The 26,727-nt window shown below is 39.6% G+C and overlaps 1 protein-coding gene across 6 annotated transcripts in view; it reads right to left on the bottom strand.

Annotated features, from left to right (window-relative positions):
- Positions 1 to 26,727, bottom strand: part of COL12A1 (collagen type XII alpha 1 chain) — a 165,253-nt gene that overhangs the window by 74,423 nt on the left and 64,103 nt on the right. For all 6 annotated transcript variants that reach the window (XR_012801168.1, XM_075598008.1, XM_075598005.1 and 3 more), the window contains 17 exons: positions 23,664 to 23,809; positions 23,175 to 23,304; positions 22,737 to 22,876; positions 20,226 to 20,355; positions 18,330 to 18,472; positions 18,107 to 18,239; positions 17,994 to 18,020; positions 15,638 to 15,780; positions 9,882 to 10,011; positions 9,022 to 9,161; positions 8,795 to 8,924; positions 7,655 to 7,797; positions 7,162 to 7,291; positions 4,354 to 4,496; positions 3,391 to 3,520; positions 1,049 to 1,168; positions 508 to 654 (listed from right to left, as the gene is read on the bottom strand). Coding sequence is in view for 5 of the 6 variants with exons in the window: in XM_075598008.1 (XP_075454123.1) it covers positions 508 to 654; positions 1,049 to 1,168; positions 3,391 to 3,520; positions 4,354 to 4,496; positions 7,162 to 7,291; positions 7,655 to 7,797; positions 8,795 to 8,924; positions 9,022 to 9,161; positions 9,882 to 10,011; positions 15,638 to 15,780; positions 17,994 to 18,020; positions 18,107 to 18,239; positions 18,330 to 18,472; positions 20,226 to 20,355; positions 22,737 to 22,876; positions 23,175 to 23,304; positions 23,664 to 23,809 (2,205 nt within the window). In the remaining variant the exon portion in view is untranslated. The remainder of the gene's footprint in view (positions 1 to 507; positions 655 to 1,048; positions 1,169 to 3,390; positions 3,521 to 4,353; positions 4,497 to 7,161; positions 7,292 to 7,654; positions 7,798 to 8,794; positions 8,925 to 9,021; positions 9,162 to 9,881; positions 10,012 to 15,637; positions 15,781 to 17,993; positions 18,021 to 18,106; positions 18,240 to 18,329; positions 18,473 to 20,225; positions 20,356 to 22,736; positions 22,877 to 23,174; positions 23,305 to 23,663; positions 23,810 to 26,727) is intronic.

Below are 26,727 nucleotides of genomic sequence, written 5' to 3'. Positions count from 1 at the left end.
CATTGCTTTGCAATATCACATAACAAAATAAAAATAATCCTGAATGCTAGCACAAAAATATGAACAACATAACAAATATTAGCAGAATGGTTTCATATTCTACTTACTCCCAGGCTAACAAGACCCTACAGTGCTGTTATTTCAAAAGTTAAAACCGTTAACTGCATTTGTAACTAATCAATACTGTGCTCTTGTGCACAATTCCACACTCATACACCCTTCTACTCTTACACACCATTGTCCTTCCCCAGCAATCGTCCCACATGCTTGAAAGAAATCCGCCAGATAGCTAGAGGCCATTGAAAATATCCTAACACTGCATGATACACATTGGAAACAATGGCAGCTAGCTAGGTGACCATGCAGAGTTCACAATACAGTGATGTGTAACAGGAATTACACTGTATAATTCAGTTGAATTTTTTGATTGATATAATCCTGAAATTTATAATAGAAATATAATATATTAATTGTTAAATGACCAAAAAAAAAACGCTTAGGACTCACAAGTTGTTCCATCTCCTAAGAGTGCTCCACTTAATCCCGTGTCATATTGAGCATAAACTTTCACGTCGTAATTGGTACCAGGTGACAAGTTCTGTAATGTGTAAGAATTGACATCCCCGACAAACACTTCCATCGATTCATCAGCATCTTGAATTGAGAAAAAAGAATTCAAGTGAAGCATGACAAAAATCTAATAAACCCCTAAAATAAAACTATAATAAACTCAGAGGATTTTGTTTATTTGGAATTCCTATGCCTGTGTTCAAAGAAGAAGAAAACTAATACAAAGTAAAAAAGATTGTTTTTTTTTATATATAGTTCTCCCATAATTCACAATCCCACAGAGAAGACAAAAGGTATTCATTATTAATTAATGTTTTTCTTTTTAGCTAATGGATTTTCCCTTAAAATCATTTATGTCAGAAAACACATTTTCTAAATATATTAAAACACTGGCATTTTCAATCATTCAAAAAAAACGGGAAAGGTATTTCAATCTAAACTAAACAAGAAGTAGATGAGTAACACCATATAATGTTACCTTTTGGTTGGTAAACCAGCTTGTATCCAAGAACAGGGGACGTTGCTCGATCCCAAGATACCCTGAATCGAGTGTACCATTCATCAGATACTTGCAGATTCTGTGGTGCAAGCAAGCCAGCTATAACCAAAAAGTAAGAGAAATGAGACATGTGTGAACCATTTAGCTAAAAGTGCAAATCATGGAAAATCTATTAATTCAGGGATAGGTACCTAAGAACTGGAGTAAACAATGTTGCAACGCTGCATATGATTTTTAAATGTGCCCTGCTATTCTTTGTACCTGAAATGCCATCTGGATGCATGTAACACACAGATCAAGCTCTTCTTTCATCTCCCCTTCTTTCCCCATTCTACAAATCTGTTTAATACATGATCCCAAAGCCGGGAATCTATTTAGATTTCAAATGTCAAGAACGACTCCTACCGGCCCCATGCATAATTCACACAAATACTGCTGGATCCATGCATATTTCACACGAACATACCCAGGTCCTGCCAGATCCGTGCATACGTCACAAAGATACTGCCAGACTCTGCTGGATTCATGCATAATGTACACAAATACTACCAGACTGCTGGATCCATGCAAAATGAACACATAAATACTACCAGATCAATGCATAATTTACACAAATACTTTCAGATCTTGCCAGATCTATATATAATTTCCACACACAAAAAACGGATCTTGACGCATCTATACATACTTCTCAAAGAGACTGCCATACCCATGTATAATTCACACAAATATTGTTGGATATATGCACAATTTACACACACACTCATGGATCCAGTTGATCCATGTATACTTCTGACACAGAGTTGGTTTTCCTCTCTTTTTAGGTATCTGATGTAGTACGGAGGGGAGAATCTTTATGTGAATCCTTTGGAAATAGTCCTTCCTGTTACCAAGAGTTAGTGAAAGACAATATTTTGTATTTACTATATATTCAATGAGTACCATTTCTTCTTCAATATCAGCCAGCATGTAGTCATAGCAACTAGTGAACTGCCCTGTAACAGATGTACTGTACTGTAGGCCCAGATTCATCAAGCACCGGTACAGGTTAGCGCATCCGATCTGGCGTTAACTCCCATTCAAGCCAAAACCGGATCGGGTTCACTTACCTATACTAGTGCTTGATGAATCTGCCCCATAGTTTAATTTTATGATACATTTTTGATAACGTAGGGGATGTTTTCGGCCACAGATGAGTTGTCATGTGTATCCAGGAGTATTATTCACATCTCTAGTATTTTTCTTTTCTTCTTCTTTAGTAAACTGTCAGTTTCTTTTGCAGAAAAAAAGTCGTAATTTACAATACTACGGAGAAGTAGAGCTATAACAATTAGTAAAGAAATCCCTGAGTTGGCTGTTTTCTTGGTGCACACACAGAACGCTCTATTAATAACAGTTAAAGCAGTAACTGTGCCATGGAGCATCCGTTCAGCAATGCTATGTGTGCAATATGACTGTTATGGCAGGATCAGACTGTTTTTTGTGCCTTTCTCCTGAATTCAGTAGTGTTCCAGAGAATCAAGATATACTCCTAAAATATCTTGTGTTTTTTATTTATAATCCACAAATCTGTCGTGTGTGTGTGTGTGCATCTTTTTTGACCCAGGTGTATTTTTGAAATACATGTGAATCCACTGAGATCTTTGGAGTTTGGAGGAAATGTAGGTAAATGAGTCTGTTGTTTTGTGCAAAGTATATTCGGTATGAAGTACGTATTTGCTTTAAGTATTAATTGACCCAGCATGGTCTGCATGTACTTGCATAAATTAGACCTGGATTAATCAGATTCCAGCATTGTTTTAATGTATAAATGCTTGTATTCATTCAGTAGGGATATGACATTGTGCCACAGAATATGTATTACAAACAGGAAGTACTGTATTTATGTGCTGTTTATTTTCTTTACATCGTTAATTGTGTATACATTGTGCACATCCCTTTAGGGTACTAAATTATGTTTATTAAACAGCATTGTATTTCTTACAATTGCATGTGCAATACATGAATAATTTACCATTATGTATGATTGGATTCAGGTATTGTTTAGATTGTTCTGTTTTTATGTACCTCCCATTTTAAAGTTTCAGAGCACTTTAAATCTAAACACATGGATTCAGCAGGACCCAGGAGATCTGTCTGCTTCCGTTGTACGACAGTATTAATGTATCAATGACCGTGCATAGGTATGAGTCATTTTATGATTGTTCTGTTGTACTATGACATACATTTCAAGATCTAATTAAAATATGAATAAAAACACATAGATCCGGCAAGATACGTCAGATATGACTTTTAATCCGTCCCTATCTGAAATATTTTACCTGTTTTTCCATTTCCGGTCAATTGTCCACCATCACCATCTGCGTATACAGCCACAACTGTAATTTTATATGGAGTGTCGGACAGAAGGGGCTGCAATACCACATTATTTCTTCTACCGGGTACTGTTGTCTAAAATGTCGAACAAAAGAATGTACACTTTACAATCACAAAAGTCTCATGAAGGGGCCTAATTTATAAGGAACATAAAGCAGCTTCAGTTTTTTTGTTATAAAGTATAAGGAGATATGTCATTAAAGCTATATAACAACATTAATGTTGTTATATAAAATGTTACTGGGACTATATGATGAAATAAACTAAATTCACATATTTGTGTCATCACCCTCATGTGATGACATTTGTATGTGTTGGATTTTAATGTTTATGCCCTCAGCAGATTAATGTATTGTTGGTCTCCAAAGTAGTGCAATCTAGAATAAACACATATTCTATACTTGGGAAGCAGCAATTCCCCCTTATTCACATTATTTTAAACACTTTTTTTTCACAGATTCAGTTGTATAATAATTTTACAGTCCCCTGAATACTGCTATTGTTATCTCTAGGGACACTTCTGTTTTTAGAAATTTAATTTTTTATGCGGCAGTGTTTCCGGTCCCTTTTGGGGATTCGAGATGGCTGTTATCCGAGCCTAACTCCAACAGGCCAATCACACTATCATCAGGGCATGACATGGCAGTTTCCTATTGAATGACACTGGCAGCCATCTTTGATTTTACTTTTTTTTACGGGCACACAAAAAGGTAATTATCTTAGGAACTGGGGAGTCTGCAGAGCTTCAAATAGTGCAGGTCAGCTGTAGGGGACATCCTGGTTCCGATTCAAAAAATGGGAGCATTGCTGCTTTAATCTATAATATAAACAAAATCCTTTTCCCGTCTTATAATAGCATATATCATAAATTATTGGGGTGCTTGAGAAAGTTTCTTAACACAACTTACAAATTCGTCTATGGGATCACCGACAGTTGGTGAATAGATGATTCGATACTGTTGAACTGGTCCATCAGCGTGATCCCAGTTTACAGAAAGGCTGTTGGTTGTTTCTCCAAAAACTCTCATATTTTTGGGCCCACTACGAGGTACTAAAAATGAACAATGACAACAGCAAAAATGTTAGTCTGGATACTATAATCTAGGTTATGTCTCAGCAGAAATATTTATTATATCCATGTGAAAAAAGGAGAAGCAGAAATTTCCAACCGCGGTCTTGGTGTCTAGTTACTGTACAAGGTCTTTCTAGCAGGATACCAGCTAGCATGTAATGACAGATTATTATGAAATAAACCTACTGCAGTATGAACGAAATGTGAAAAGAGGGATACCACAGGTATTTGGAAGGCTCTCCGGTTGCTGGGAAGTCCAAAGCAGTCAGCAAAAGTAGGACACATTCTAGTATAACACAGAGCTTAACTTTCCACTGTCTGGCAGTCCACAGTGCCGAGCAATGCAGTAAAGGCCGTTCCAAACCTATAATGCTAAATATTTTTCGTTATTTTATATGGTGACATTGGTGAGAAACACAGTGCCAGCTCCTAGCAACAGGTCACTGTATCCCGCTGTGCATCAGGCAGTAAAAAAATATAGATTGCATGTCCCTCAGCAAAGGGCATATTGTGTCTAATTCTGTGTATAGAATTAGTAACATATTAAAAGCATGATAGTGCTGCATATCATTTGCCAAAATGTCACGGCGTTTTGAGTGCCTAGAAGCAAACACAATATACATGCACTGATTCTAAAAAGAGAGGGTTATTTGGAAATGTTATACCTCATAATGCTTTATGATTGACTTCCCAGCATACCTTTGGTCTGTACTATTTTCCAATCTGGTTGAACACATTGCTATCATTCCAGGTAATGTGTGCTGAATAGGTAACTAGATGTCTTTTTCATGTAACTAATTTTGTTAATACATTCTCTATTTTACATCTACTTAGTTATATATGGCTGAAGGGGTAGGTCAGTGGTAATGTGGTAGGTCTGGTAAGGTAGGTAGGTCACTCCCTGTGACGTGGCCTGAATCCCAGTGTCTGCTCTCTTTGGCCCCGATACACAAAACTCCAATATTGACATTAACCTAAATGAACACCTCATTACGGTAATTGCTAACGTGTATCTTTAAAGCTCACAAACATAGTGTTACGTCCTGTTTTCTTCTGGAAATGGCATTGTATTAGGTATAATGGGCGTTAGTGCTAATGCTATGCAAAAGAGGGGTTCCCTCTAATCTAACAACACATATCCACAGAGGTGTGTTATAGTTAAGGTAGGGATTTAAATTATAACTGAACTGAAGGTGACACTACTCTCATCCAGACCCTTAAATAAAGGGAGGAGAGAGAGGCAGGATCAGATTTACCATTAGGCCTGAACCTAAGGGGGCAAAATTTGGGGGCGGCAAAAATGTCCGCCTCCATATAATTTAGCCATGCTGTAGGGCCTGTTGGATCTAATGGGAAGCTACTGACCTGTGTCTGCTGCCTCTTTGGTGCCGCCCTCCTGCTACTTTGGAATCCCGGCATCAAATGGCGCTGCGGGTGCTTCTCCCACCGTGACGTCCCAGGCGTCTTATTGCCATGGCAATGAGACGTTGCGGCATCAAATGACACGACGTCGTGTTTCCATGGCAACATGCCATCGTACAACGTCACGTTGGTAAAGTCGCGGCGTGATTTGACATCGGGATTCCAAAGGAGCAGGAGGGCGGCACCAAGGAGGCGGCAGACACAGACAAGTGCCCAGGGGCGGCAAATTTGGAAATCCTCCACTGTGGAGAGGGAAAGAAAGAGTGCAAATATATTTCTCTCTTTCTCCCACTATATTTACGCATCAAGATGGGAGTATCACCATCTGTAGGTAAAAGATACTTAACGCGGGATGTTATTTGAAGCTAACGCGAGGCAGTGCTAAATTAACACGGCGTTAAGCCTATAATGAAATATACAACGGCTGTTGTTTTTGCATATAATTAGATTTGTGGATAGGCGTTAACCTCAAGCAAAATAACATCCATTACTGATTTTGATAACGTCCTTTGAATAGCACTGAGTTAACGGACCTTTTGGATCTGGGCCTTTGCGACTTTGGGCAAGTCACTTTATCTTCCTGTGTCTCAGATAACAAAATTAGATTGTAAGCTTCACAGTGCAATGACGCACTGTATGCAAAATTCTATTCGTTATACAGTATAAGGAAAAAAATATTATTATTTTTTTCTTCAGCTATAAATTGTCATCTGCATTCCTACTGCAATTTGTTTCCAAAATACAGAGACTTCTTCCTCATATTAGAGAGGTAAAGAGAGCGTTTGCAGAGATAGTGTAAGGACTGGCAGAAAAAGAGGGCGCACTTTGGTGTGGTCTGCAAACTTACAATGCTTTGGCCAAATAATTTAACTAAGTGGCCCTCACTTATAAGAAAATAAGATAAGTATTTAACTGTTTGATTTATCATGTTGGATGTAGCATTGGAGTTCTCTGGCTTTTGTTTACACATTGCCACACACCCGGTAGCACTCCTTTTGACATTTATATAGGGGGATGCATTATGTATTCTTATTGCATTCAGCTGGCCTAAATCGTGTGAAAGATTGACTGAAACACTGACAATGAATACATTGCTTTCCAGAGGATGAATTCCCTTTCACTGCTTTGTAATTGTCACAGCCTGTGTTGTACTGAAACATGTTGGAACCAGTATATGTTACACCTCTTTCTTTGAGCTCCTTAGACATTGTATTGTACGTACATGTTTTTCCGTCACTGCTGCTCGGATTTCCCTCTCCATCTGGATACAGAGCCACCACATTCACGGAGTATGCAGTGTCAGGAATTAAGCGCTCCAGTAACACATTCTGAGTGTTGCCTGGAACTACAATCTACAAGTAATCATGAAGAAATATTCGTTATTTCATAAAAGGTGAAGATAATGTGTAAACGTCAGGAACATTTCAAAATCAAAATGAATGGGACATAAAGCCATATATTGCTCTTACAGTGGCACATTAAAATGGATATTTGTCATGGAGATAATAACTAGATTGGAGTTTAATAGTCACAGAAATAAAGAAAAAGATAATTGTGTCTTAACCCAAACTACAATGAACTATTGTGTACATAGATTTTGTATGTGGTATCAACATGCGAAGAGGATGTAACTTTATCTGGCCATATTTTATTACCATATGTCTACATCCGTTAAACAATGCACTCCTTATAAATCACAAACAGAAATTACTCACCGACTCTGTAGACTGTGTACCAAGCAGTGGAGCATAACTGACTCTATATTGCTGGACAGGTCCCAATGCTGATTCCCAGCGAACATTTAAGGTGTTTGGTGTGGGGTTATATACTTGAATGTTTCTAGCTGTTCCTCTCACCACTAAATCAAGGAATATAACAAGAGAATTATAACACTAAGTGCTTATAGTTTTAAATGGCTTACTAGTGTCTCATTTAATCGCTTCCAGCATGGAAGAATGAAGTTGTGGAAAAAAATAAGATCATTCTAATTTCTCTTCCTCCAGCCTCTACCATAACACATATTATAAGTTATAAAGTTAAGAGCATGCCAGCTGCTTGCTTCATAGGAAGCAGCGCTTAGATACACACCAGCATCCTTCTCTCACTCGCCGGGATTTATTAAGGTGCAGTTCGGGTTATCGCACTGCGATCCCAAGTTGTCTCTCATTTACTTGAGTGACACTTAATGCTGGATCAGAGTGATGTAAAGGGTGAGTAGCAGATGTAAGGGGGGAGGGAGTGGGTTACATGGGGGGGGGGAAGAGTGGGTGACATGGGGGTGAGAGATTGAGTGAAAAATCACATATACATCTATATACACACAAAAACATGAAGTCCGCAGCACACTCAATAGAAAAAGGATTATTTAATCTCAATAAATCATTAGGCAATCACCAAAACTCCAGAGCGACGTACGTTTCAGACCACAAGGTCTTTTCTCAAGCCTTGTGGTCTGAAACGTACGTCCCTCTGGAGTTTTGGTGATTGCCTGATGATTTATTGAGATTAAATAATCCTTTTTCTATTGAGTGTGCTGAGGACTTCATGTTTTTGTATATCTATGAGACTGGTTGGTGTTCCCTGTCTGTCTGCAAGCACCTGGATTTCTGATAAGTATATACTATCTATTATTTTTGGTCTGTGGCTCTTTGTTTGTGTGCACCCAGCAGTGTGTGTGTGTGTGTGTGTGTGTGTGTGTGTGTGTGTGTGTGTGTGTGTGTGTGTGTGTGTGTGTGTGTGTGTGTGTGTGTGTGTGTGTGTGTGATCTTTGATTTGTCCTTTGTCCTACATACAGGCTTATTAACCTTGAGCGCTACAGGCCCTGCATTTGTTTAATTAAGGTTGATTCTACTTACATGTCTTTCCGGTTTCAGATATACGGCCACCATCTCCTTCAGAATAAACAGGAACGACAGTTACCGTGTAGGAAGTATCAGGCTGAAGAGTCCTAAGAACTGTATAGATTGTATTTCCAGGCACAGTTGTCTGTAATAAATGAATAGAGAAAGCAAAAACATGATAGGTCATAGTATAGCCCCTCAGTAAAAGTTAGGAATTACTGTACACCAAAGTCATCACTTACCACTTCCTCAGGGCCTCCAGCAGTTGGTACATAATAGACCTTATACTGCCGCACATTTCCTTCTGCAGCCTCCCAGCGGACATTCAGGGTGCTGGTTGTTGGATCGTACACTCTCAGATTCCTCACCGTATTAAGCGGCTCTGTAATGAATGAATCTCTGTTAGATTCAGCACTGGAAAAATGACATTGCAAAGTCTGGAAACAGTTACTTCAAGTCATCATGGGGCGTGTGGCAAATGTTTACATTAGCGGAATATGAAATGAGTAATGGGGGTTCGGGTTCTGCCCCAAACAAAAAAACTTTTAATGCTTAGTCAAAAAAACAAAACAAATACTTTTTCAGTGAGCAAAGCTGCAGTGTATGAGGTCATTTTGCTAAGATGAAAGGAGACTACCTTTGAACGAGGGAGGTCTGTTTTAAATAACGTCTCCATTATTCACTGTTTTCATAGTTTTTCTCTTCAAAGTGTAAAATTGCCAGCAAATTTTTTTGTAAAGATTATTTATTTGTTTTATATCATATCATCTGTCACATAATGGGCTTGCTTGATCACGATATGTCATACTTTATTTATTCTCAGGAACCGATAAATCACTTGAGTCTAGCAATTTTCTATTCAAATAGACATTGCCTTAAGCACTTTGTAAAAACATAATGGAATTCTTTGTTAACTCCTTACAGCGCCCTGCTGCAAAACACCACTGCAGAGCAAATCTACGGCATCTCCACCCAGCACTAACAAAAGACAATTACAATAAACAATAGGATTTGAAATTGATTTACTCGAAATGAAAACAGAATGAGAAATGAATCAGTTATTAGGCATAATGGGGGTTGGTGGGGGGGCGGAATTGCTTACTCGTCTTTCCTCTCCCTGTGATCCTTCCTCCTTCTCCATCAGCATACAGCGATGACACAGTGACGGTGTATGGGGTATCTGGTTGTAACCGTTGTAACACAACATTATTCAGCCTTCCTCCAACAGTTGTCTAAACAGATTTAAAAAAAAAAATGTTGGTCTGTAGAATGAACGCCTTTCATCCATTATCCACTCATAGTATTTACACTACATTCCAAGAATAAAAATATTTCCGCAATCAATAAAATTGCTAGTTGTGCAATGGATTGTATATAAAAGTGAAGTCTATCATTTTCATAACTTTCAAAGCCCCATCTGGAAGTTTGGAAACTCTTTAGTGATGTCTCAGGATTAAGATATTGGTAACCACTGAAGGTCAACATTAGAGTTTGGCGAATGTGTTCAAATTCGAGCCGCACATTTTTTGCTGATTTTTTTTTGGCAGATAGATATTCGGAGTTTGGCAGATAGATATTCGGAGGCAGTATTAAAATGAAGACGAATGCTCCTGAAGCCACTATCAGTGGAGGGAAGAGAGGGGGGAGGGGGGGAGCGAGAGAGGGGAAAGAGAGAGCGAAAGAGGGGAGGGGAAGAGAGAGAAAGGAGGGGGAAGAGGAAGAAAGAGGGGGAAAGAGAGGGAGGGAGAGAGAGGGGAGAGAGAGAAGGGGGAGATAGAGGGGGAAATGGAAAGAGTGGGAAAGGGAAAGAGGGGGGAGAGAGAGAAAGGGGGAAGAGAGAGAAAGAGGGGCAGGGAGAGCAGGGAGAGAAGTAAAGGGAGAGAGGTGGGAGACAGGGGGGAAGGGAAATGGAAAGGGGGTTGAAAGAGGGGGAAAGGGGTGAGGGGGAGAGAGGGGAGAAAATTGGATAGGGGGAGAGAGAGAGAAAGGGGGAGAGAGGAAGGGGGAAATGGAGAGGAGAATAGAGGTGTGAAAAGGAGAGAGAAGGGAGAGAGAGGGGGAAAGGGAGAGAGGGGGAAAGAAGAGAGAGACAGGAGAAGAGAAATGAGGAGATAGAGAGATGGAAGAGAGAGGGAAATAAGAGAGGGGGGAAATGAGAGAGGGGAGGAGAGGGGGAGAGGGGAGGGATAGAGAAATTGGGGAAAAGGAAGAAAGAAGGGAGAGAGTTCAGGGGGGAGAGGGAGTGAGAGGAGTAAGGGAGAGACTGAAGGGAGAGAGGGGAAAGGAGAGAGAGGAGAGGGAAAGAGGGGGAGAGAGAGGGGAAGAAGAGAGGGGGAAAAGGCAGAGAGGGGGAATGGCCGAGAAGGGGAATGGCAGAGAGGGGGAACGGCAGAGATGGGGAACGGCAGAGAGAGGGAACGACAGAGAGGGGGAACAGCAGAGAGGGGAACAGCAGAGAGGAGGGAGAAAGAGAGAGAGAGTGGAAGGGAGATAGGTGGGAAGAGAAGGGGGAGAGAGAGGGAGGATAGAGAGAGGGGGGATAGCGAGAGGGGGATAGAGAGAGGGGGTATAGATTGAAATGGGAGGGAAGAGGGAGAGAGAGGGAGAGAGAGAGGGAAAGAGATAGGGGACAAGAGGGAGAGGAGACAGAGGGAGAGGAGACAGAGAGAGAGGAGAGAGAGAGGTGTTAGAGAGAGGCATAAGGCAGAGAGTTGAGTCCTAAGTGCTATATGTATATCCTCAAACCCACCTTGAAATAACTTGTGGGGAGACATCTGTGCACAAAAAAGAGCACCCCTGGGAGTAGGGGGTACTGTCAGTTCCAACAGAATCAGAACCCACAACCTCTTCAGGGCAGCAGCTCTAGCAATGAGTTAAACCAGCTGCTGGATAGCTCCACTGTTGAGGCAAACTTTTGAACTCTACTGCTCCCAGCTCACACCAGTAGCTAATCATACTCGTGGACACTTCCCTTACTTCCTTTAAAAGCAGACCACTTCAGCTTCCTGGTTGCCACTTCAGTTTGCCTTGTGTACAAAATTAGTACAGCTGAGATACCTGGGAGTATATAGGATATGGAAAGTATAGGAAGGAAGCCACGGGGAATACTGTCCATGATTAGGATTATTATTTTTATTATTATTATGTAGCACTTGAGACTCTAGTAGAATCCCTCTCCCTCTCCACAAGATGAGTTTAATATAAAAGTGAATGTGTAGATTTTATGACATTTGCAAATGAATGGGAAAATAGTGGTGGCTGGTGGTATTGCAAGCATTTGAACAAAGGTAGGCAAATGTGCGTTTTTTAGCCTGAGCCACTGATATTCCCGACTGACAGGGAGCCCAGAATTGGCAGCAAAATCGAATGTCAGTGAAAAATGTACACATCTCTAGTCAAGATTATTCAATATAATTCCTGTCCTTTTACAAATATGCTGCTGTTCGTTGCACTGGTTTTACCCCAGTTTTGCAACTTGGGAGACTTTAGTAACTAGATCCCCCCCCCCCCCCAAACCTCAACAGTGGAGTTCCCAAATGCCAGGCTGATATATACCTCTAGAGAGAAGCACAAGAAAAGTTTTGTATAGATTCCCATAGTCTACTCATTATGCAGTTTGGTTTAAGAAGTTTTGAAAAATATATTTGATAGCAAAAGAGTTTTAAAATGTGCAAGCAACAAAAAGCATAGTAGCTATTTTTTCAATTTTTCTGTAGCCGTATTTGGGAGCTTTGCAAAGAATTGTAGAGAAAGTGGCAAAAGTTGCCAAATTTGTTTAATCACATTGGTATCTATGAGGACATTTTCACTCATGACCTTTAATGAACTTACAGACCATTGCAACTTTTCCCCAGGCCCAAATATTCCAAGCTCAATAAATTTAGGAACTTGGGTGAAGGTTTCTCCCATCTCCATTGTTCACTTTAAAATGGCTACTATTTTGGAAAATCTCGGGTGAGCAGAAGACATTACACCTTCATTTGCACAGACGCATTACTTTATAATCAGGGTTTAACTATATCGTAAGTAAATGAAATGCTGTCAAACATTTTTCTTTTGTACTGTTCCAATAAATGATAAAAAAAAAATTGTGATCCTAAATGATTCTATAAAACGTATTAAACATCCTACAATTGTGCTTTATAAGCATTTTTTTTTTAACAACGTTTGTAAAACATCTGGCTGACTTGAAAGTTAGCTTCAGGCAAACCTTTATAAATGGTTTATAGTGACACCTCCCAGGTTGTTTGATATCTCCTTAGTTGTATTAATTTTATGGAGTACACATTTGAAATTGCTTTAGGCTGTCAAAAATAGTTCACTCATTTTACACATTTTATGAGGTCTACATTCCAGGTTTTACAAACCTTTTTCAATGTAGATTGCCCATGTGTAGGTGGCATTGTGTGCTGCCAGTAACCATAAGCTGTAAAATACCCATTGATAAAATACCCTTTTTGCTCTAACATGTGTCTCTAACAAACTATATTATAGACAAATATTGTAAATTGCTTTTACTCATGGCATAATAGATCCTAATACTTTTTTGCCCTTTTCCCAGATGTCAAACGCTTCCCTGGCCCTGTCTTAATACTGTATTTCCAGCTTCATTAAAGACACGTTCCTCTTTTCTTCTACTATTTTAAGATTATCAAATCAAAATTTACAGAAAGTGGCAAGTAAGCTCAAACTTTTCATACGCGGTACATGATATAATATACTATATAGAGAAAATCTTGTTTCAGGTGTAGTGTGGGTTCAGCTGAAAAGCTTTGCTCTTACAGTTACAGTAAGTAACATGATCAGAGTCTATCCATGATATAATAAACTGGAACATACTCTTGTCTATGCACAAGCTTCAGAACAAATACTACTAGAACATATTTGAAGGTCAAAATACATAACACTTTATTGCAATCATTTCTGATGTAAGTAAGTGGGACTCCATTGAAGTATATAATACAATTTAAGAATACCATCCATGAAGTAAGACTTTCAATTATAAGATATGACAAGCATGCCACAGCCAGATGTGCTAAAGTGGAAATGTAATAAGTAGTGATAATGGGATTTTTTATTTGAGGAATTAACAATTCTCTTTAAAAAAATGGCAAAGTTCTATAGATCCAATATTTTAAGTGTTTGAAATACATATGTTATAAGAAAAGAAAGTCGAAAGCTCACTTTTCGGATTAAAAAAAGTAGGAATTAAGCCTTGTGAATAAAAAGAAAGCACTGGTACCCAATACCACCAGCATAGTGACCAAACTGCTCAATGAGATTAAGGTTTTTCTCTCCCTCTCTAAGTACATACATAGGTTTAAGAGACACACATTATATACTTTTTCACTGTCATGCTCTTCATCATTCCCAAAAGAACAGAACCTCATATTATTGACAGTTATTTTTACAAGTGGAGTAATATTAATTTTTGCATTCATTGTACAAACACACCAGCTAATATGCGGAGCAGGCCAAAAACTCCTGCTGGGTTCACAGGACTTTGTAACCAAGTCTTTGATTTATTTTAAAACCAAATACGTTTTTATCTTCATACTTTCAGCAGATGTGTTTCATAGAAACAGCTGGAAGTGCTTTGAAGTCAGCAATAAACCGATAAAAAAAACGCGGTTAGCTTTCTGACCTTTCAACTTGCATTCAGGGTATTAAAAAAAACGTCTCATGGAATCTCCTTTTTTCAAGTGCATTACATAGCCAGCTGAATCAGTGCTAATAATTAAACATTAATTATTCATAATTAAACATTGACAGGTAATTAAAGAAGATTGCAGATATACCAGTTCAGATCTCATTCATAAAGGTCTCCGTGCTATAGTATAAGTGATAGGAGAAGATTACATAAAACAGATCGCTCATACTAACAAGATCTTACTCTGACCAGTATAGAAAAGTCAATAGTTACAGAAAACAAACCAATGTCCAATTGTATAAATGGAATATTTCATTGAGTGACATCCTAAGCAGGCTCTATTTTGATAGATTTTTCAACATTTGAGAGATTACTACAAATCAACCAATAATTTATGTTATTGCTATTTCTCATCACAATATATTATAGTAGAGAGAGAGATAGGGAGAAAGAACAACAAAGAAACCAAGCAACAAAGAATGGAAGAAATAAGAAGGAAGGAAATAACGAAGAGAGCAAGAAAATAACCGCCTATTCAAAAAGGCAAAGGGCTGGGTAACACGTAGTTCACAATGCACAAGTCCAAAGGCCTCAAGATTAAAGTCAATGCATTGTAAACTGGGAATCACCCAGCTCCTCACCATGTTGCACAGAAGCCAGAGAGAGAGAAAGAGAGAGAGGGACTAAGGAGTTATTCATTAAACTGCAGTAGTGACCATCGGAAACTCCCACAGAAGTAAATGGAAACTTGCATGCGATAGCGCCACAATCGGCATGATCACATTATCATCTTGTACTGGGAGCATGATTAAAGTATAGACATTTGGAAAATAATGGCCAATAATGTCAATTTCCAACAATAATGTTGAGGTTTTCTAGTTGCCCCTTGCTCAAGACAATCTTGCTCCCATTAACATTGTACCACTAATCTTCGTGGCACTTCGCCCACTGGATTAATGTAGATGTTAGATAAATACATGTATATTGTACCTGCAACAATTTTACAATCCTAAGTATACACGAGGAAAACATTTAATCACAATCCATGAATGTAATGTATTACAGGGCAAATGGTTAGTGTGTTAAGCACAACTGGAATGTCCTCTTCAGTTCCATTTAACAAGCATGCCGCACACTCATTATTTGAGAGGGTAGAAGTAGAGACCGTAATACATAAGCGCAAGGTGTCTGACCATATTAGTAATTACCGTTTGTTCAGCTCCATCACCGACAAGAGGCTGATAAGTAATTCGGTATCTTTGCACTCTGCCGCTGGCAGGATCCCATCGCACAGTCAAACTGTTGGAAGTTGCATTGTACACTTGCAGGTTCCGAGGGCCACTCTTAGGAGCTGTGATTGCCAAATTCAAAGAGTGGGACAAAACCAAAAAAGAACGAAGAAAAGTCTTGGTTAAAAAATATATATATACATATACTGCATATATATATTTGTTACGAAAATTCTAAGGGGCTTCTTCTACTAGCTTCGAAATGTGACTTTACTAGCGCATTTGCATGTTTTTTGCTATTCTGTAAGCGGTTATCGCATGTCTAAATCGCCTGTAAATGGCTTTTTCAGATGCGCGGTCACTCTTGCTCTGACAATCCTATCGATTGGGCTTTTCTCGTAGCTCCATAATGCAGATCGCAGCTGAAATAATTGCTTTTTTTTTTTACACCTCCTAAAGGGCAGCAAGATAAGAAATGTGATTTAACACCAGAGCCTGAAATAGGGTTTCTGTGTGGTGGTGGTGGTGGTGGTGGCGGCGGTGGCGGTGGTGATGGCGGTGGTGGTGGTGGTGACGGTGGCGGTGGTGGTGGAGGAGGAGGACCAGCATTAAACTAACCCAGATGCTGGAGAATGCTGTTGTAGCAGAATACTTTTGAGCTCTCAAACACTTGTAGCCCCCCCCCCTCTAGTTTCCTTTAAAGCACCAAAACATGTGAAACCTTATATGGTTTCTTTTACATAAATCAGTTCTGTAGTATTAAATAAGGGACTTTTTAAAAAAAAAATTCAACTCAATGCCATTTTAATAAGTTTTAAAGCATCCTTTAATTTCTATATCAGGTTTTAGTCCAACTTCCAAGCAGTGCAAGATCTGTGTAACAGCTGTTTGAGTTGCAAACTGTAGCAATAGATACTGTTACCTTAGTAATAAAAGGATACATTGTAGTTGCTGAGTTGCACTGCCTGAAGGATTGATTTAAAGAGGCAATCCAAGCGTTTTTTTGTGTTTTATTAAAAACAGAATTGAAGCATGAGGTCTCCAGAGCTGAACACCATTCATTTGAGCTCTGTGAACCCTCTGCTTCCGGAGGTACTTAGCTCCATAGGGGGAAGCCGGTAGCCACTCTGGGGTCCACTATATGTCTGCATTTCAAAGCTGCCGGGCCCTGTGAGCAAATAGGAAGCTGTGATGTAATAAGGCGCAGCTTCCTATTGGTCCATGTGACGAAGAAGCTGAAAACGGCAGAAAGCTGTAGGAGATACCGGCAACCCCTTCAGAAGTCTGTATCTCTGGTAACAGGGGGTCCCCAGAGCTGAAATGAATAGGGTTAAACCCTGCATTAAAAAATGAAGAAGAAAAAACCCCAAAAAAAGGGCTCGGATTACCTCTTTAAACAGAAAGGCGGCCATTATGTTAAGCCCACAATCAGGATTGTTACAGAATTATAACAGGAGCACCAAGCGATTGCCACATTAGTTAAGAATGTAGAAATATACATTGTCACATGCTTTACATATAAAAGAAAGAAAAAAAGACAAAAAACGGGGCAAAGTAGTATTGTTGCTTTAAAAGCCGACCATTTCCACTTTCTGGCTGCCAGTTCAAGGTTCCTTGTGCAAAAAAAAAAATGAACACAATTGAGACACCTGAGATATGTGGAATTTCCCAGCATATGAGTTAGTTCAATACTAGAGCTGCTACTGTACCTTGGATGGCAGTGTTGTTGGTTCTAATCCAGTTGGGTCTAACATTGGTACCCCCTTCATCACAAGGGTCTTTAAACTGATTGGTTTTAAGGATATATTTTAGGATGTGTGGCTCATTTAAATATACTTTGTATGACATTAGCATATCTCCCATGGTACCTCAGGTATGTTCATTTCTCAACACAGGCATATATCACGGATTTATTTGGAAGGAGGTTTGAGGGGACATATATAATGTGGAGATACTATTAGGTTAGGAATTTGTCCTCCTCCTCTTCCTCGCTGTGGAGGGAAATCGCACCTTCAGGTCATTGCGCTTGTAAAGCAAGTACTAAATCACTTGTCTCTTTTTCTACATGTGGTTTAGAAAATGCGATTTGCAATAGAGAATACCGTTTATTTTACAGATTTCTTACCGTGAGTTCTGAATATGCCCAAAAAGTGCGATTTGGCAGTGACAGGTTCAAAGCTACTAGAATAAGCCCCTAAGTGTTTGCATCCAAACATCATTATGATCAAACAAATTATTGATTTGCAATCTAACTCATTCTACCAAAGTATTATTAGGAATACTTTGTATGTCAGGAAATATAACACAAGCCCTCCAAAAAATTGAAGCTTCTTACCTGGGGTTGTCACGGGCACCTTTGGTACTAAGGAAACAAAGACAAATCAGTTATTTTTATATATTGATTTAGTCGTTTAACCATTTAATAATTATAAGAGAATCAATATTTACATGTCCGTTCAACACCAATTAAATCTTCACTTTCTGATTCATCAGGATAAATGGCAGTAACTGAAACTTCATAGGGTGTATCTGATTCCAATTTCTCAAAGACCAGAGTGTTCTTATCACCATCAACAATGGTCTGCAAAAATAATGTCATGTTAGAAGTTTGATAAGTGAAAACATTTGGCCTTCTCTTCCCACTGAGCTGTAATGCATAATCGACACTTACCTCGCTCTTTTTTTCTGGTTCTCCAACTGGCGCCCAGGTTATTCTATACAAAGATACATCTGGAGCTCCATGGTCCCAAGTCCCTCGGAAACTTTGCTTCGTTATATCAGAAAATCGGAGATTGATTGGAGATGGTACCGGTGCTATCAATGTTTAAAAGTAAATTAATAAATCAGGGAAAATTTGATAATTATATTGCTGAGGGTTACTTAAATTTAGAGGAGAAGGTTAATCAGGGTAACATATTTTCCATAACAAAAAGAACGATTCATGCACTCCGACCAATTAGGCTAAAATAAAATAGTGATCTCATGAATAAGGGTTATTTAGTTAAACCCTTTGGCCAAAGCGTTATAAGCCTTCAGCCAACGTCAAGGCATATCTGAATTTGCAGGTACCTACACTGAATATATGTAATTATTGTCCCTTAAATAAAGCATATGTTTTTGTGAGTAGTGCAATTAAAAGCTAGCTACGGTGTAGTTACCTGCAAATTCGGTTACGCCTTGACGTTGGCTGCAGGCTTATAACGCTTTGGCCAAAGGGTTTAACTAAATAACCTTTATTTATGAGATCATTATTTTATTTTAGTCTAATTTGTAAGAACGCAGGAATCATTCTTTTTGTTTTGCTATATGTAAGGCCTATCTTTTTACCAGCAGCAAACTTCTATAGGGAGGAGCGCAGTCTTCCCTAAAATATTTTCCATAGAATGATTTTATCTACACATATGATTTTATCTACACATAATGAGGGGTTATGTTAGCTGTATTTGTCCTAAACAAAAGTTAGATAGTTGTGTTGTCGTTTAAATGTATCAACATCACAATAATTCATGAATGTTGCATTAAATGAGATTTTAAACTTTAAAAAAAATCATGTTTCCATTTCAGTTCAGCTTGCAAAGGTTTCACAGAAAGAGAAACGTGTGAAATATGGAACGCTCATATATCCCAATATTTTCCACGCTGGTCAGATTTGTTGTACATATACACTGTCTACTACAAATCTGCAGAAGAAGCAGCTCTACAAGACTGCTTTTGCAAAACCATTAAATAGTAAGAATGAAACCACAAGGCAGGAATGACCGCCAGCACACTTTGGCTTTGTGTCATCCAAAACAAAAAGTAGAAAAATCTAAGGGCAACACAAAGTTCACATTTATGGAGACATTCTCAGTACAAAGAACTGAGCAAAAAAGTACACAACAATTTATTGAGCTTTAGGAGTGCTCTACAAAAGTTACTTCTTCTTGCAACTGGATGCATTTCCTTTTCTTGGGGAGCCCTTCCGTACCTTCATTTTTATTCTTTTGTGCTTTCATTTGTGGTGTGCATCATTCGAAGACTGAGCCACTGCTTGAGCCACCTGTGCTGAAGCAGGGATATCCTGAAAACCTGACCTGTTTCTGGCCCTTGAGAACTGGAGTTTCTAACCCCTGACATACAGTGGGCTTTACTACTGTTGATATGTTTGTCACCCAATCCCTTTCAGTTCCACTAGACCTCATAATATTTCACCGTTTATAAGTATATTTTTTCAAGTTCAGCCTACATTTATTTATTCACATCTGTACAGTATGTTTCTGCATATGCATAGCTGCATTTTTATATTGCACAGGACAGTTTTCATTATCCAATGTGTCCAATCTATTCTGATTCCACTTAAGAGATATGTATGGTGCTGTTCAGTGGCTGCATTCAAAATAACGTAAATGACTTAATGGGAGGGCTCTATCTCACGTAATGCAAGCGTGGGTCTTGCATTACCATCACGTTTGGAAAATTGACACGGTATCTTACAGCCTGCAGTGATACCAGAATTAGATAAAGCCTTCTCTGCAGGATTATAAGATATATCAAATGTTTAAACAGAAGTTGAATTAATCCAAGTTACCCGTAGTTCCTTTTGCAACTCGTGGCTGAGATTCTCCTTCATCGTACATTGCAATTAAATTGATATCATACTCAGTTTGTGAGAAAAGATCACTGAGCGGGGTACTCGTCTTCGATCCATCCACTTCCACCTAAAAACACAATATGCATATTCAACATTAAACATGAACAAAATTCCAGTTGTGATCCTTTACAAGCTGGATAAAATGTATTTGCATTGTGCAAAGAAAGGAAGTACCTAAGAATGAAGGAAAGGACGGGCAAATTTGGGAAAGACAAGAATGAGTGAAATGGAGGCTTGTAATGAAAACATAAAGTATATGACTGCAAAGTCATAGAATAGACAGAGACTAGAACTAGACAAAGTCACAAAACCCAATATAAGTAAAGCCATGTATCCTCTTGGCTACTAATCTACCCTGCCAAACACATAAGCCCTGGTATCAGTGTTAGGGTTAATCCGGGTTTTCCCCTGCAGTAAGCAACTCCCTTGAGTGATGAGGAGGTTGGAGGGGGCGGTGGGCCTAGGATCTGTGTTCTGCCCTATCCGGGGTTCAGACCTGAGACTCTCCCCCTGGGTACATATGGGGCTGCACAGCCTAAATTTAGTGAGTTGGAGTTCTAGTTCTGGAGCTGAGAGTGTTGGAGAGACCCTCTCCCTTAGGGGAATGGGGCAACTACCCCTTATTCCACCAGGGAATAAGGGAGCTAAGGATGTACCTTTAGGGCCTCAAGCCCTGGGGGTTGATTCCAGGACCCAAGAAGAAGTGTACCGTTGTATGCTGTGTGCTGTAAGAATACAGACTGTTCCTGTTTTATATACTCCTGCCTAAGAGTGCAGTTAATCAGGGGGAGTACCAGAGAGCTTTCCTATAGGGACTGCACCCAGCTCTGTTTTGGGTCCTGCGGGGAATTGTGGCGCTACACCGAGTGAAGAACTGAGAGCCCTAACGCATGTCCTGTTCATCCCCACTACCACCGGTGGACACTCAGGGCCTTCCTGTCAACCAACAGGTAGCACCATCAGAAGGTAATTGCAGTGATTCTCCCAGAGGGTGGGGGAACATGGGTTACACAAGCTTCAGTACTTTATAAATTCATAGGTAGAAGGCCTGGATTGCAAACAAGAGGCATTACGGAAACCTCAAATGAATAGGCAGGCCAAGAAGAAGTGGGGAGATGGTAGACTGGTAGTACTGGATAATTTATCTCTGACTCTATATCCAGATTCAACTTTAATCCTGATGAAGTGCAAGCAGCATGAAACACTGACTGTTTTCCTGCCATTTGAATTTTTTTCTGGCCTTTCCGAAAAAAGGTGTTCACTGAAGGAGCTCTATGTATCAAAAGACAAAATGTTGGCATAAAGTTGTTATTTTGTCACAACTTCAGCTGAAATATGCCTCCATCAGGCAGCGACTATGTATTAATCATAGTTGCGTCATTTTGGGGGAATATCTGCCTGCGACAAGATGAATAATTTATGGAGCAGTTGGGAGGAGTCCGGGTGGAGTTATATTTGTATATTGGCGCAGATCTGTGTGTTTAAAAACATGCAACTTCCATTTCTTGATGGTTTTCTGCTTTGATTTTCTCTCTCGCCTTATAGGTTGTGTAAATCTGTGTATACATATTTTTTTTAGCCCAGAAAACTAGCGCAGCATGCGCCAAATTCAAAAACAGTATAAACACACTTCAGAAATATGTTGCACATTTTTTGCTGCAGCTGTCAGCTCACATGTACTGTACTGTACCTCGTGATACATAGAGCAGGATTTTTATTACGGTTATACTTTTTACTGTCTCATAGGGAATCCTGCATACTTCATATTTAAAACATTTAAATGCGTTCATTCAAAATCTCATTACATTAGTGCCTTAGTGCAGTAGGACGCCATACTAATTTGCTTTCCCAAAATGCAGTTAACTGTATATCTTTGAGTTGCAAGTGAAACGCATAGTGACTGTGGGACCAAGCATAGACTGAAAGTAGATGTGAGCAAAAATGACTCAGGCTGCGGCCCCAGTGCCTGCGCTGCACGCGCGCCTGCGAGGCTGGCGTGTGCAGCCGAGTCCCTCGGTCTGCAGTGAGCTGGAGGGGGAAAGACAGGGGGGGGGGCGTGACGGGGAGCGCGGCCACGATGTCATCTGGCAGGTTCGCCATCATTGGCTGAAGCGCTGGGTGGCGTGGCCTAGCGTTCCATAGCGAGTCTTGATCTCAATTCTCTTGAGAGAAAGAGAAACTGTCGACACAGCGTAGCGGCCGCCCCTCGCAGCGGGCCCGGCCCCATAGTGGGGGTCTCTTGTCCCTGCAGCATCCGCCACAGTGGGCGCTGCAATAGCCAGCGGGGACCTGGCCTCATGGATCCATGGGAACCACTACTGGCAGGAACGCAAATAACAAGGTTCAACAGAACAAAGCATTACATTTAATTTAAAATAAAACTATTTTGCATTGATTAAGAATAGAATAACATCCTTCTTAGCCTATATTCTGATATATGTCCCTTACCTCTTTGAATTCTTCTTCTTCTGAAGTTTTATATCTCACTATATATTTTCTCACATTTCCGGGAGCAGCATCCCAATACACATTCATTGAGCTGTGAGTAATTTCTCTGGTTCTTATATCTCCGACACCTTGAATGGGCACTGTAGAAATAAGAATGTGTAAGTGGGCAAAGTAATGTTGGAATTCCCTATTCCCAGCATGGTAAATTCTAACAAACCTAATGTTTCAGACTGTGTTGGCAAAGGTTTCTGAAAATAGTTCTGTGGTGAGGAACCTCTGGAAATAAGTTAGCAGCTACGTTTTTAAGCTGTTTTGTTGGTGACTACAACCCTCAATAAATATCAAAATAAGATTAGATGTATGCCAGTGAAATCCAGGGAGTAAAAGATATCTAGTGGGTTGTTCATGTTGATAGTAAATATGTCTAATAAATCTTACAAGTGACTTCCTGAGAGGTAAGAGGATCGCTGGTCAGATCATCAAACAGTGCATACACGGTCAAGGTGTACTCGGTGTTGGGGATTAATTCTTCCAAACGCACATCAGTCACTGATGGTCCAACTCGCATCTGTAATTCGGAAAATCTCAATTAGAAAGTTAATAGAATAATTTTCTGAATAGAAAAACGTCTCAGCAGAATTGCTCACTACATAAATCAACAGACAATATGTTGGTTAGTTAAGAACATTTAAAAGATTACAGTTATACCATTGCTATGTCCTGATATGGAGGCAGGCTAAAAAGTAGCAATAACAATTACATAACATTTACTACTTCTGACTCAGATTGGCAGATATTGGTCTCTATGAATGGAGGGGTTTTTCGTTTAGTAAAGTTGTCCTGCTCACACAGTAGTGCAAGACCCCAACATTTGTGTACAGCATTCTAAAACAAGTATAAATTGCCTGGAAAGCCGACATTCCTCACCTCTTTTTCTGTTGCAGGGACAGTAGCATTAACGGGTTCGTATAACAACAAATATCCAGTAGCTCCACTGGCAGCTTCCCATTTCACTCTCATTTTAGTGGTTCCAATATCATAGATGTTAAGATTTCTAACTGAAGGGATTGGTACTGTTGGTATAAATATATTTGCATTAATTCTCATTATTTTGTATTCTTTTTAAATGTTTAACCCCTTTGTGGTTCCAGTGCCTTACACCGCATTGCTACGTTTTGCATTCCACATGAAGGATAAAGGCCCATATTTTACTAAGCGGTGCTATTCCTGCAGACAACGGAAGAGGCCAATTCAAGTGAATAACTCTGGAAGCTGTCTTAGGCTGAGTCCATAGTGACTTCAGCCGTGCGGAGGCACACTGAGGCTGAGGGAAAGCGGGTGCTTTCCTTGGCCTAAATTCGCGCCGTCCGTGGGCGTGTCGGGGGGCGGGTCAGTGCCGTCACGGAGCTGGTTCGCCCTCATTGGGCGAACCGCTCACATAACCGGCCCTGCGCGCGTAAACTAAAATGTTATTGTAAGCTACGCTTCCGCACTCCAGCGGAAGCGTGCGCGAGCCCCTGCTAAAGCCGCTCTCATTGCGGCTGCAGGGGCTCAATGCCAAGCATGAGCGCGGCTCAGCGCGGCTCAGCGCGGGTCAGCGCCTAAGCGCTGACCATGCCCGCGGCCTTATGGAAGAGCACTGCTTAGAAAATAGGACCTCCAATGTTGGATAACGTTCCCAACCAAATGGTATTTCTGTATATACCTATTAAAAGAAACATGTGATTATTATTGTTAAGTAATATATATCAGCCAAGATATTGATATCTAATAAATAAACACTGCAGTCCCTTTTCTATGGCCTAGATTTACTAAAGGATGACAAATCGCCTTCCCAAAAAAAAAAAAACCCTTATCATTGCTTTAAAGCTGGCGATATGGTTTTAGTAAATAAGTCGATAAATAAAATTTGAGTTTAACAACGATAATGTCAATTTTTTCATTTATCGACCTTTAATGAATCTGGCCCTATATCCTGTGGATATATAGCCTAAAATCTTCACTAAGAAGATGTCTTCACTAGAGATGGGCAAACTTACTACAATTTGGATTAAGTTTTCTTTTCAAGTTTTCAAAAAAGTTTTTAAAAAATCACGAAAGTTAGATCAAACTTTTAAAACAAACTTTTCTACAGAAAAGCTAGAAAATTAGTATACAACAAAAGACAGGGGGAGCAAATGTTACAAACTGGGAGGAGGGGTCACCTACCTCTAAACAACTGTTACCAGTTAGAAATTGATTAACACACACATTCCCAGAGCTCACCCCTCCCCACCTTTTAAACTTGGGAGGTTCTCTCATTTTTCTATATGGACAGGACCTCATACAGAGGTAAAAGGGAAGGTTCACAGTGTGGTGTTAGGTAAATAGGGCATTAGGACCTGCATTTTTGGTTATACCTTGACATTGGTATGCAGGCTTATGACACTTTGGCCAAAGGGTTTAACTAAATAACCAAGAAAATATTATTATTGAACTATTTAACTTTATACTTATTACCATATATGTTTTGTCAATTGGATATAGCATTGGGCTCCCTGTCTTTTGTTGTATACATTTGCCACGCTATATACGCTATATATATATTTATATATATATATATATATATATATATATATATATATATATATATATATATATATATATATATATATATATATATAAATATATATATATATATATATATATATATAAATATATATATATGATGTGGTGGGTGTTGGGGTTTGAGCTTGCTAGGAATGTGTGTTAGAAAATTAGTAGGCTTTTTTTTTAGCAGCAATCTCATACATATGGTACATAATTCATTAGTGATTTGTTTAACAATTTTGGCTTTCAAAATATCTCTATTCTTTTAACTTTTTCATATTTTTTTTTAAAAAGACATCAATTGCGAAATAAAATTCAACCTTCGGTAATTTTCTGAAAATTCAAACATGTTAAAATAATAAAAACAGATTTTGTAGGAAATTCAAACGTTGGCAAAAAATATATCCATCGCTAGTCTCCACGGCATAAAGGGCGTAAATTAAAGTGCTGGTAAAGTGCTGTAATTATTATTATCTTTTTAAAGCGCGAATCTATTCGGCAGCGCGGTACAATGGAGGTAGAGAGATACGTATATTATATAAACAGAATGACATACCAAGTAAGAACAAACAAGTGCAAACAGATACAGAAGGCAATGAGGCCCTGCTCGTGAGGGTAAAAGGGCAATGTTAAAATAAAAGGTAAAGTGGCTGCTCGTTGTGGGACGGAGTATACATCAGGATAGAGTATGGTTCAGCTGCACAGCTGATCCCGTTTAGGTTTGGGGTGAAGATATTAGTGGATGCTAGCATGGAGTTTGCTCCCGCCACACAGCAGGTCCCAATTGGGTTGGATTGGGGGGAGGAGGGGTAAATGATATGGGTATGCCAGATAGGCTTCCTTGAAAAGGAGTCGGGTAGTGCGCGGTAGGGAATTCCAGAGAGAGGGTAATTCATGGTTTCAACCATAATGACATCACAATTTACAGTATGATTATTTTTTCCCAGTATGTCACAACATATTGAGACACATAAGGCAGCGCGTATAGTCCCGGCGATGCGACGTCGCATCAAAACAAGTATATTGAATCCATTGCGTGCGCCTATAGTAGGAGCGACGCGACGGCACGACGGAGCGATGGCTTGGTCGCGATCGCTGAAAATTAATGAAAATTGATTTTTGAGCGACCGCAGCGTGACGTCAGCAGCCACGTAAGCGGTTCAGCCAATAAGGGCAAACCGGTCAAAGCCATGCCCCCGCCACACCCCCGGTCACCGTCTCTTGTCTCTAATAAATAAGCTAAAATATCTGCTACAACGGCAATGGATGACGTCACGCCGTCACGACTATAAGCGTGGCCCAAGGCCTTTCTGTGCAGTAAATTTGTGTGTGATTTTGATTTATACAAAACAGACGCTTTGGCCGTTTTTGTAGCATACTTTTACCCACTTTAAATCTGAGT

Source organism: Ascaphus truei, chromosome 4, assembly GCF_040206685.1.
Source record: "Ascaphus truei isolate aAscTru1 chromosome 4, aAscTru1.hap1, whole genome shotgun sequence".
In the NCBI taxonomy this organism is placed as follows: domain Eukaryota; kingdom Metazoa; phylum Chordata; class Amphibia; order Anura; family Ascaphidae; genus Ascaphus; species Ascaphus truei.
Note: the sequence above shows the minus strand (reverse complement) of the source record. Positions and strands in the feature narration are given on the sequence as shown.